The sequence below is a fragment of the Natrix helvetica genome (genome assembly GCF_964273705.1).
Source record: "Natrix helvetica genome assembly, chromosome: 11".
Taxonomy (NCBI): Eukaryota; Metazoa; Chordata; class Lepidosauria; order Squamata; family Natricidae; genus Natrix; species Natrix helvetica.
The window spans coordinates 15557562-15571182 of NC_138562.1; the positions used below are offsets into that span (position 1 = coordinate 15557562).

Genomic DNA, 13621 nt, shown 5'->3' on the forward strand with positions numbered 1-13621 from the left:
TATATACACATACACACACACACACACAGAGACACATACACGCACAGACACATACACACACACACACATACACACACACACACAGACCATAGATCTACATTAATACAGGGACATCATTGCCATTTTATATCTCTATATTACATTTTGACTTGTTTACGTCATCCAGTATTTTTTTCTTATACAAAAGGATAATCATGTACACATTCTAAAAATTGTTAAATCTTTTATAAAGGAAGCATAAACATCATTTTAAGGCAGCAGCACTTACATAACTCTTCTGCATGCATGGGGAAGAGGGCAAGAAAAAAAAAAGGAATTTCACATTACTTTAAGCCCATTGGTTTAGCTTTCACAACACACATTATTTTTTTTTTAAAAAAGCAAAATCTAAAGTATGTCTATTTATACATCTCTTTACTTCATCTCCTTACATGATGGCCTGGATACTCAATTTCAAAACCTCAGTTAGCTAATACTGCTGGGTTTTTTAAGCTTGTCCATGCATTTTTAAATACTTTTGCATTTTGTAAACTTTTTAAAGCAATTCTCAAGAAGAGAAAACCAACAAAAATTCAGACATGCTCTAAAGAAAGAGCCAAACCAGTTTCTTGTACAGAGAAAATATTAGCAGGTAGTATTTTCACACAAGAGGATTTTCAGATAGTATGATACATTGAACTTTTCATAACTTACTTTAATCTGCCCTGTGGGTACTTATTGAATCACGAGTCTCAAAATATTAAAAGGCTGAGCAAATTTGCTCCCTTGTGTTGCAGAGTCTTCCAGTTCCTAGGTGCTTAAATCTGGTATTCATAATTCTTAAATTCCCACAAAGTAAAATTATCATAGTAACATGGAAGAGATTATTGCAGCATTTAATAATTATGATTTTATGGTTTAATCTCCAGATCAACCCCAAAACAGGGAAAGGCAATCATTAAAATCATTTGTTGGGTTTACAATTCTTTGTTCTAGGAAGACATTTTGCAAAAGTTCTTTGTGACAGAAAGTTTTGGATGTCGAAAATGTTAACATTGTTTTTCAAAGACTACAGATATATATTAGGGACCAAAATTGTAGAAACCATTTGGGAAAAGTGTACAGTATTTTTGAAGTTTGATGGCTAATAACATCACTTTTTTTTGAGTAGTACCATAAAATTATATATCAATGGAAAGGTAACTTAATCAAGAATGTAATGCAATAACTTTTATGAAGGATTTGTTATTAGAATAGCAGTTATAAAGAAGGAAAGTGAAACACGTAGAAAAAAACTTCATGTACAAAAATAATCACCATGCCAGTTAATACTTAGTTGGGTAACCTTTAGCATGAACTACGGCCTTACACCATCTTCCCATGAAGCGAACCAAGTCTTTTAGTTCTGCAGCTGTTATAGTGTGAAACCAAGATTGAATGATTGCTTCTATTAACTGGGTTTGATTGCTGGCTCTATTTGGCTGTAACTTTTCATAGAATACAGATAATTGAGCAAACTTTGTTGCATTACATTCTTGATTAAAATATCTTTCCATTGATATATGATTGTATAGTACTGTTGGAAGTTATCACCCAGCCCTCTCCCAGAAAAAATGAAATATCCTAGGAAATATTAAAAAGGCAGAATATTATATTTTCCTGGATGTGAAAAAGGGAGAAACACATTTTAAACACAAAGTAAATTCCTGCAGCTTCCTGCCCATCCCCACTTTATCAATGGACCATTAAGAAGGCCAAGCTAGTCCACTTTACATAATAAAGAGTTCTCCTCTTCAGCTCCAGGGGGATGGGAATGAAGGCATGATAATATAAGCCTTTACTCAACTGACCACATGGCATCTAAACTCAACCAAACCTGGATTCAAAACTCAGCCTAGAGGGTTGCCCTTGCACGGGCCCATGGGAGTCTGGCAACCAATCAGAATACATTTCTTACACAGGAACAGGAAACAGATAGGTGGGGCCGAACAGATTATAAAAAGCCCTGCAAGCCCTTCTTCACTCTCTTCTCTTCCCTTCTCTTCTTCTCCACCAACATTGAAGCATGTGATCACCTTTTCTGTTCAGGACTCAAGCCATGTGGTCCTGTCCACCATTAAAACCATCTTTCCAAGCAGCCTCCATGTCTCCAGTGTCTTTTTCCCCACTTGGAGCCGAACCCAGAAGGACATTTCTTCCAACAGTACTACTAAAAAAAAAAGGGGGGGGGGGTTATTAGCCATCAAACCTCAAAAATAATGTACACTTTTCCCACAAGGTTTCCACCCTTTGGGCCACTACTCTAATTCCAAAACAAGGAGCCTTAATTTTGCGGCTGAAATTTATTTCAAATCTCTATTGTTAAACCATATTTTTAAACACAATCCCCGGTTCCTCTCAAGAGACGGTGGCTATCCTGTGACACACTCATCTCTTATTTAGAAACAACAAAAGTCCAAGTGATAAGGCATTTTGCAGACCATATGGAGTGCTAACTGGAAAAACAGATGTATCACACACATCCCCACTCTCTCTCTCACACACACACATACACACACAGCATATTGCGGTAAATTAGTAATGGAATCAAATGCAAGCATCTAGGGAACATTTCAAAGCAGGCAGCCCAAATTCCCAGATTAAAGACCACAGACTTCTTAACGGGCTGTGGTTGCAAAGGCTAAACGGCACAGCTGAAGCAACAACAACAACAAAACAAGGCGAGATTTAGTGCTTTTGAAGTCTTCGATGCTTGCTGAGATTGGTGTGTTTGCTTGCGGACGTTGCGTTACCCAACTTGGTAACGTCATTGGTGAGGTTGATGTTCCCTAGTTGGGCATTGATGTGGTTACCTAGTTGGGTAATGAAGCGTAGTACATAAAATTATCTGCTACACTGTCCTACCTGTCAATGGCTACTTCAGCTTCAACCACAACAGTAGACAAGCACACAATAGATACAAACTGAAGGTAAACCAAACTCGATTGCAGAAAATACGACTTCAGCAACAGAGTGGTCAACGCCTGGAATGCTCTACCCGCCTATGTGGTTTCTTCCCCAACCCCCCAAAACTTTAACCTTGAGCTGTCTACTGTCGACCTCACCCCATTCCTAAGAGGTCTGTGAGGGTGTGGAGAAGTGCAGCAAGGTGCCTAGCATCCCTATCCTAATGTTCCCTTTTACTCGTATCCATTTCATGTATTCAAAATCACGTTTAGACTTATATCTGTTATCCAATACATGCTTGACGAAAATAAATAAATAAAATAAAAATAAATAAACACCAATAAACTCAGAGAGCACTAAGGATTCCTCAGTTCAACCCTGAGCTACATGGATTCCTTTCTACTTGCTACTTATCACGCAAGCGGTGTAGGTCAATTCATACATTCCTTTTCTAAGCAGGTACGTTCCTGTCAGCTTAAAACTTAATAAAAACTTAGCACGTGGCCGGTAGCCTTACGAACTCATTTCCTTGGAGACCTGCTGGCAGTGCATCCTCCTCTCAGGCTTCTGGGGCAGGAATGAATGAGTTTAAAAAGATATTCTTCCATCCCATCTTAGGCTATTTCTCAGGTTGTCTCATTCTGGTCAGGGGCGTAAGAGCAGCCTTTATCTTCCAGCTGGATTCCTCTCAAGCACAAAGCCCACGCTTGGGCTAATTTCCAGTTTTTCTGTAGTCTCCCAGATTTCATTTGCAATTCACAAATGTGCCCAAAAATTGTACAATTTTGACGTGCAATTTGGCCGTTACTAAAAATTACAGGGAACATATGAGGTTTTTTTTTTTTTCCTCAGCCACCATCCTTCTATAGAGCCGTGTGTGTGTAGCTGCATTTGATGTCAAACAAATTGAGTTGTGACCTCTAAATGAGATATCCTGATTTCGCTTGAATGTTTGATTGCCTGAAGAACCTTAAGAAAGATAAGGGTCTGCGGCAAAATGATTACTATTTTTCAGTGCTACCCAGCGAGAGACAAAGTCATTAAATATTTGATTAAGAAAATGCTTTCCCTGTCAGGCATTTGGAAAGGGAAAAAAAAACACTAAACTCTCAAGAAGCCAAACACAAGCATGTGAAAGAACGTTTAATATGGGGAAAGGGATCCTTTTTTTCATTCCTTATTGTATAACCACAACAAAATATTCCGAGTTATTGAATCTCTATCAGGAAAATAACTGGCCATCGTTCTGCTGATTAACCCTTTTATTAAAACTCAGCTGTGGTCTTTTATAAGGTGGCTCAGTGGCTGTTGCTGAGCTTGTTGATCAAAAAGGTCGGGAGTTTGGCGGTTTGAATCCCTAGTGCCACGTAACGGTGTGAGCTTGTCCCAGCTTCTGCCAACGTAGCAGTTCGAAAGCAGGTAAAAAATACAAGTAGAAAAATAGGAACCACCTTAGGTGGGAAGGTAACAGCGTTCCATACGCCTTTGACATTTAGTCATGCCGCCCACATGACCAAGGAGACATCTTTGAACAGTGCTGGCTCTTTGGCTTTGAAATGGAGATGAGCACCGCCCCCTAGAGTTGGGAACGACTAGCACATATGTCCAAGGGGAACCTATACCTTTACGTATGGTCTTTTATAATGTATCACTGAGGTAAGTCAACTTCTACACTTAAGAAAACAAACTAAGAAGACGGGAGGAGTTATGAAACTCTGATTAATACAACTTAAGCATAGGGCCACCTATGTAGATGTATAAATATACCATTCATACTTTGCATGAATGTCGAAATTCTTCAAAGAAATATAAGTAACGTCTACCAGCAGAAGCACATAAACAGCAGCATCTAAAGGATTTCACTGCTTTTCGCAGAGAGATAAAAGCAGTGTTGTGTTGTTGTATCACAGAATGCACCCTTTTGGGACAGGCATGCAACATTGCAACACACAGAAAGGAGGTGGGCTTTGCATTTCAACTGCCATAACTCTGCTTTCATTGATCTGATCCCCTTTGTCCCCTCCGAGGATACTTTTGGACGCAAACAACTAATTCAGACAATTTATTAACTCGGCTGCTCTTTAGAGTTTAAAACCTGAACTAAAATCTTCTTGAAAATAACTCTTGTTTATTATCCTCTTCCCCGATACACGATGGGTAGTTCATGGGTGATGAAGATCCTGCAGGGATCCTTGGAGTTGTACCATGTGCAATCATGCATGCATATCTGTGTATGCAGTCTAAGCATTTGTACATAATTTATGGAAACTACAGTACCACTAGCAGAATTCCTGACCTTGGCTTATATACAGAACCCAAGAAAGACATTCTGAGGGTCTTCTAAGAAGCCCCCTTTATTGGCACTCACATATAGACATAAATCTTGCCAAATTGAAGCAGACTATTTGCACCCTTGAGAGGGGCGCTCATCTCCATTTCAAAGCTGAAGAGCCAGCGCTGTCCAAAGACGCCTCCGTAGTTATGTGGCCGGCATGACTCAACGCCAAAGGCGCACAGAACGCTGTTACTTTCCCACCAAAGGTGGTTCCCATTTTTCTACTTGCATTTTTTACATGCTTTCAAACTGCTAAGCTGGCAGAAGCTGGGACAAGTAATGGGAGCTCGCCCTGTTTCGCAGCGCTAGGGATTCGAAACTGCTGAACTGCTGACCTTTCTGATTGATAAGCTCAGCATCTTAGTCACTGAGCCACCGTGTCCCTTATACCCTTTAAAGTAGCTCTACCTGTATAGCCATTTTTGTAGCATATGTTGGGCAGTAATCTGGCGATAGCAATTTCAGGCCAAGGGGTTTGCCAAACTGTTTTAGTAAATGAAAAGGGGCAGAAGTAAACTTGCTTTAAGTGAATTTGACAATCAGAGAAAATGGACCTGTCCATTTGCAAGCTGTTACCAAAAAGGATACAAGGTCTTAAAGGAATCTTTGCATTAGACAATTCACACTTGCTTTTTTTTTTTAATGACACGTTGAAGATCAATGCACATACTAGTAAAATCTTTTTACACCTTCTCCTTTCTCCAGTCTGAGATGTCCCCATTCTTTCCTTGAGCTTGGCACATTTCCTTAACATATCAGGCACAAAAAGCATTAAGGTTGCTTCGCAAAGTTTTGAAAAGTGGGAAACTTCGTTCACAAGGATGATGCTAACTCTATTGGAGCAAAGCTTCCCCCTCCTTTTTTTCCTGTTTGGGAGGGGGGACAACCTTAGTGGGGAGGAAATTTACTCTATCGGATCAAAAAAAAAAAGTCAAACAACAGAACAAAATAAAATGAATGATGGTTATGAGAAAATAACAACAGCATTAAAAGCTTAGGATACGTTTGCAAATAGACTGTCTGTCTGAAGTTGGAAGATTCAGACTTATCATTTTACACAGGGGAAAACTGGCTTAGCAGATTGCTGAATGCATCGTTAATCTTAAGTAAATGCCTACATTATTTCAACTGTATAATGAGACAAGTTTAGTATTTCGGAATCTGGAGTTTTACAATGTACATCAGCAAATCTGCACGGAAACATGACTTTTGTTACACACCAAATATTAAAGGGACCAACTATAAAGTGAATTTTATCTTATCAACCCTAATGTATTCCATTTTACAACAAAAAGAGCAGCATATTGGCTGAAATGGGATTTGCATTTTCCAGAATCCGTTGTAGACAGCCAGTAATGGAATTCATTTCAGTCATAATTGAAGGATTAATTTCTCTCTCTCTCTCTGCAGACTTTACGAAGCTGATGCTTTGAAAACCGAAAGACAAGTACCAAGAGTCACAGTTAATAGTCAACATAACAGTGCATAATATTTTATTGTAAAATGATCTGGCACCAAAACACACACAAATGGGATTTTAAGGCTTGCATTTTTTTTTTTAGAAAAATGACAATACTGCAATATGATATTAGCTAGTTACCATTTAGCGTAAATATATTCCTGACTAGAATAAATGTTGTGTTTTATTAACAGGAATGTTTTCTTGCAAAGCTACTAAAAAAAAAAATACTGTTCAGCAATATAGCTATTTTTTTTCTATCAAAATTTAGATGGAGTAACCGAATATTATATGCTTGACTAGAAAGAATGTTGTGTTTTATTAACAGGAATTTTGTTTTGCAAAACTACTAAAAAGAAATACTGTTTGACAACAGAGCTATTTTGTTTTCTATCAAAATTTAGGTGGAGGAACAGAATATTTTATTGCCATAGACACAGCAGGTTGAATATCCTAGTATTTTCTTTCCATATTTTAACTGTCTTATCCTGCTTCTTTCTTTACTCTGACACAGATATTTTCTTTTCCTTACACTCTAAAATTGTCATTTGGAGCCTTCTACTGGTATAAACAAAGGCCCAGCTCTGATTCTGGTTTGTTAGATTCTGGATATTAGAACTACTAACGACCTCCGCTCCTTCCGACAGAAGCTCAAGACCCACCTGTTCCAATTAGCTGGCTTAGCCGATTTATAGCTCCATCTTCCACCTCCTGGCAAACATTTCATTGGGGAATTTTTTAAGGGAATTTTAATTTTATTTGTATTTTAATTAATTATTGTACAGTATATTTTCTACCTCCTCCGTCTACGTCTATGTCTATGTCTATGTATTTGTATATGGTTTTAATAATGACTGTACACCGCCCCGAGTCCTGCTTAGGAAAGGGTGCAGTCTAGAAATAAAAGATGATTATTATTATGATTATTATGATTATGATTATGATTATGATTATGATTATTATTATTATTATTATTATTATTATTATTGTTCCTATCAACAAGAATTAAAACCACCTAAGAATAAGGACAGCAATCCTGCTTGGGGAAAAAAAGATAGCAAACCATCTGTAAAACAGGACCAACCTTGGCAGATGTTTATGTTTTAGGAATAAATGACTTGAATTAACTCTCCCCATAAGGTAAAGGTAAAGGTTCCCCTTGCACATACGTGCTAGTCGTTCCCGACTCTAGGGGGCGGTGCTCATCTCCATTTCAAAGCCAAAGATGTCTCCATGGTCATGTGGCCGGCATGACTCAACGCCGAAGACACATAGAACACTGTTCCCTTCCCAACAAAGGTGGTCCCTATTTTTCTATTTGCATTTTTACATGCTTTCGAACTGCTAGGTTGGCAGAAGCTGTGACAAGCAACGGGTGCTCACTCCATTACACAGCACTAGGGATTCAAACTGCTGAACTGCCGACCTTTCTGATCGACAAACTAAATGTCTTAGCCACTGAGCCACTGCATCCCTGGTAACTCTCCCCATATTTACAGGTAAAGTAGGATGAAAATGGATTCGATTTTTGGAGTGGAAAACCTAGTAAATAGTCTTAAAAAGAGGTCCAAATATCTTTTTTTTTAACTTTTCCCCCTTAAATTTAAAGTACACTTTAACTCCCCCCATATTTACTGGTAAAGTGTACTTTAAATTTAAGGGGGGGGGGTAAACAAATCCAGGATATTTGGACCTCTTTTTAAGGCTATTTACTAGGTTTTTCACTCCAAAAATTTAATGCATTTTCATCCCACTTTCAAGGGAAATCCTGACTATGAAATGTTCTTTTCCTTGCTTTTGGCAGTGTTTACAAGACTGGCATTAGAGAAAATGTAACCTCTTTAGATTAGCAAACAAAAATCAATTTCATTGCTATTCACAGGACCTTTGATACCATTTCTATTGAAAGACCAAATGAAAGCAATTTCATTTATCAAAGGAAAATTGCCCTGCAGTAAACCTATCACATCTTTTTATCAACACACACACACACACACACACACACACACTAGATTAACGCAGACAATCAGTCATTGTGACTTCCAAATTAACAGAAGGCACCGTGTCCATTCTTAAATATGAAAAAAGTCGTAAGCAATATTTACAGAAAAGAATTACAACATCTGGAGGAGACACACATTGGAATTTTAATTACATTGGTTGCACCATATTTCGATTGATAGGTTTTTTTTTAAGAAAATAGAAAAACAGACTACCCACCGAGCATTCATAGCACATACAAAGTGGTTGATTGCCATTACAGAATAGAACAATTAATCAGCACAACAACACAAAACTATGTTAAATCCTTAGATTACATTCGAGATATCCTGCATTACCTTCTTCCCACTCTCTCGTTCCTCCCTCCATTCATCATCATCAATTTTATTATGGTCACAGATCAGCAAATAAAAGCAGGAAAATAATAATAATTGGTAAAAGAATAAAAGACAAAATAATATATTGCAATTGGTGGTGGATTAACAGTGGGCAGTTAAATTACAATTTGGCAAACTGACAGTGTGTAATCTGGGAACAGTTATTTTTAAACAATCATAATCCACATATTTGTTGTTGTATTCATCATTATAATATTTGTATTCTAATAATATAATAACAATAATTCTTAGCATCTTCTTTAACAACTCTCCATATTAATGTTTCTTCTTTTTATAACTCCTCTTTTCTAACTTCTGTTCCTGCTGTCTAGCCATTGATAAATTGAGATCCCTCCCTCCGTTTCTGTTCTCCCTCTATGAAATTACTTTAACTATTAACTATCATGTACGAAGGCCAACATACGTGTTCCAGGATCTTTATTATTACACCACATGTTTAATGGAGTGGATCAATTCCAGAGCAGCTTTTACAATACTCATTTTGTTAAGCAATATGATATCAAACCGGTTCACTTTTGATAGTCCATTAGTACTGATGGTGTACTAATGTATTGTAAACTCTTCGGTTCATTTCTCCAGAATGCTGCAATTCTTTGATGCAACCATCTTTGAAATGGGCCTTAAACTAAAGAAGACTCTGCAGACTGGACCCCTAATATAAAAGCTAATATGAGGGCAGATCATTTTTCTCTCACTCTTCTGTAAAGAAAATCCAATCTTTGCCTCTGCTGTCAACTGATGAATATCTCTGATTATTTATAGCCAAGTAAGGGGTCAAGGATGTTAACATAGGGCTCAAATAGAATGTAGCTTGCAGTTGAATACACAGGCAGTGCAAAGATGAGTCTTTATTCATTGCCATCAGCCGTGACTCCCTCTGTTACTTGTAGAAGGAAAACACTCTTGTTGTTTAATACAAGGTCTCTGAAGAACAACTCCTCATCATTTGTGTGCCTTCTAATCGAGCTCTTACATTTAATTCAATTTGAAATTAATACTTGTCAATCTTCTGACTCATTCCAAGATGGAATTATTTGGTTTACTACTATTATTAACAGTTGATTAAGGGACTCGAGACTAAAACATATGAAGAACGGTTACAGGAACTGGGCATGGCTACTCTAGTGAAGAGAAGGACCAGGGGAGACATGAGAGCAGTCTTCCAATATTAGAGAGGCTGCCACAGAGAGGAGAGGGTCAAGCTATTTTCCAAAGCTCCCGAAGCCCAGAAAAGGAGTAATGGATGGAAACTGACCAAGAAGAGATTCAACCTAGAAATAAGGAGGGACTTTCTGACAGTGAGAATAATCAACCCATGGAATAGAAGTTGCCTTCAGATGCACTTTCAGGATTCAAGGTGATGAAAAGAAGAAGGAAGAAAAGAAGGAAGGAAGGAAAGAAGGGAGGGAGAAGGATGGAAGGAAGGATGGAGGGAGGGAGGAAGGAAGGAAGGAAAAATTAGAAGGAAGGAAAGGATGAGGGAGGGATGGAGGAAGGAAGGAAGGAAGGAAGGAAGGAAGGAAGGAAGGAAGGAAGGCTACCTATACCCAGCACAAGCGATTGAAACCATAATGAGAGTTTATATATTTTACATATTTCAAATATACAGATTCCGTCCTCAGTTAAAATTGTGATTAAAAATATACAATACCTTTTATCTTTATTTTATGAGATTCTTTTTTTAAAAAAATCTTATGAAGGACAAGGGGGAAGGACAATATTGCATGCTCCCTTTGTTTGAAATGTCACAGCATCTCGCAGGGTGACAAAGTACTACTGTTCACACACAGCTAAAGTGAGAATAGTAGTTAATATTTGATTCTGCATTGCATCAATATATTCAGACTTGTGCACTTTCTTCTGGCTTCTCTTAGGAACTTGGAAGAGAGTAAATTTCAACATGAGATGTCCGAGGTCCAATTTAACCAATAATGGTTAAGTTGTTACATTTGTAAGTTTTCCATTCTTCTTTCCCACCATGTGCCTTCCTCAAACAATGATACCAAAGCTATTTGCTCCTTCGTATTTCCTTGTTTTCATAAGAGCTTTTGAATAAACAAGGTTTTATCATGCTGATAACCTTCCTGAAAAATAAGCTTAAAAGAAAAACCTCTTTCATTCAAATAAGGGAGAGATAACACTGAATCATTTTTCCTATTTATCAACACATATCGACATCATTAAGTAAATATATATTTGATTCTTGTTAATACATTCAAAGAATTTTCTTGGCAATGTAGCGGAAGTAGTTTGAAATTCCTAATTTAACCCACAGCATTGGAATTCCCAAATACTGGGCCATAGTTACATTATCCTTTTGGTTTCCAAATCAGACTTCCAAATGTTAAGAGCATCTACAGTGTGTAAATTTGTCATCTGATTAAAGTATGCTTATGTGATTATTAATCAGACTCTCATTAAGCTAAATTTTATCATGCTGGTCACCTACTTGGATATAGCTGGAATGACCTGCAGTCATACTAATTGAGCTACAGATAATAATGTATCTGTAGCATAATTTCCAGCAGGAATCACAGCACCCAACTCTTTCTAATCCTTTTTTCCCCCTTCCAAGACCTCACAACAATAAGATTTGTCACTTTTTGTTTGTTTGTTTAATGGAATCTATTTATGAATATCCAACCGAAGTGATCTAATGTACCCGGAATATAATAGGCAAAATTTCCATCTGGATATCCCCACAAGCAATGGACAAGTTTACTCTATCCGAAGTAATCCAGCTGGGACACTTAAATTTACTTTAAATTGCATTAGATTTACATCATTTGCGTCAACTGACATTATTTGTGTAGCGATGACATTACAGAAATGATGTAAATTGATTCAAATGACCTGATTTCCCTCATTTGCATAATGGCCTCATTACCCAAATGACATAATGTACTGTAAATGTTGTACTTTCAGATTTAATGGACACTCAGGGATAACCGATCCTTTGAATGGTCTGTTAAATCAAGGGTTTTGCTATATGTAGTCATGGGGTTTTTACTCATTGCAGACACGCATATACAGAATTCATAGTTTGAGAGATGAATGAAACCTAAGAGTTTTGTTGGCAATTGCAAAAACGGCAATGGATAGCCATATAGTAGAGTTTACAGGAGATACAGCATAGTGAGGTTGGACTAGAAGACCTCCATGGCCTTCTCCAACCTTATTATTCTGTGTTCTATGCTTTGAGCTTTAAACAAATGAAAATTGTTCAAATACCCACCACTCATGTAATCCAGTGGCTGGCTCCCATCCTTCTGCGCACAAAGAACCAGTTCCATGGAGAAAGGTTTCTCCGTGACCAGAGGGGGTATGGTGTCATGTGCTGCCTACATCCCACATATGGACCTCTGCTTGTTTGCATGGACCTATTGCTGCCATGCCATGGACCGGTGCTGCTCTACGGTCCGGGGTTTGGGGACCTGAATTAATCCATCACAACTCTAGACTAGACTGCAAAAGAATTTGTGATGACTATGAAAAAAGAATAATTAGAGTTAGGAGCCGTGATGGTGCAGTGGTTAGAATGCAGTATTGCAGGCTAATTCTGCTAACTGCCAGGGGTTCAATCCTCACTGGCTCAAGGTTGACTCAGCCTTCCCTCCTTCTGAGGTGGGTAAAATGAGGACTCAGATTGTTGGGGGCAAGAGGCTGACTCTGTAAACCACTTAGAGAGGGCTGTAAAGTATTTATATACTGGTACATAAGCCTAAGTGTTATTTGACTGGTGCGGTGGCCTAGAGGTGGAGCTCTCACCTCAGAATCAGGAGGCTGTGAGTTCGATCCTAGGTAGAGGCAGATATTTCTCTCTGAGCACAATGTGAATCTGCTGAATAAAATTCTGCACTGGCGACAGGAAGGAGATCCGGCCAGTAAATACTCTGCTCTATTCAGTTGCCTAGAATCCACCCTGCAAGGGTTTATGGGTGGGTCATAAAAAGGAGATGATGATATAAGCCCAAGTGTTCTATTGCTATTGCTAGATTGTATTAACAAAACTGGATGAAATAGATCAGTGTTATGGCTCTCTAAAAGTCAGCACAGTCCTTTAAGATTCAGGTTGATTAAGCATTTTATAAATAGATAAATAAAATGTCTAAATAGATGCCAAATTTATCTATCTGTCCAGCAATCAGACAAAAAAAAAAACCTCCTTTTTTGCTATCGGTCATATGTTTTTGTTCTTTTCTTCAAGAAAGCAAAGCCTAACCTGACTAGTGATTGTGATTTAACCTTATGACTTAGAATTATTATATACCATTTTCTACTAAAAAAAAATTCTGGGCAGAAATAATTGGGCTTGTATCACATTCTGTCCTATAAATAGAAATCACCAATTATTTCTCCTTACCAATATTGAATGGCCTTCCCCCTTTCCAGCATAGTTAAATCCTATTTCTTTTATTGATCACTATTTGAAACAATAACGAAGTCGTAACACATTAAAGATGTTTAGTCAAAAAACAAAGAAAGAACACCCAGCCACCCCAA

General features: G+C 37.8%; 1 protein-coding gene across 1 annotated transcript in view; it reads right to left on the reverse strand.

Annotated features, from left to right (window-relative positions):
• Positions 1-231: 231 nt before the first annotated feature.
• The window catches only part of PCDH11X (protocadherin 11 X-linked), a gene marked incomplete at its 5' end in the record, with an annotated part of 388530 nt that continues 375140 nt past the window's right edge, over positions 232-13621 (reverse strand). The window contains one exon of the mRNA XM_081963961.1: positions 232-277. Coding sequence (XP_081820087.1) covers positions 245-277 — 33 coding nt within the window. The 3' untranslated portion in view covers positions 232-244. The remainder of the gene's footprint in view (positions 278-13621) is intronic.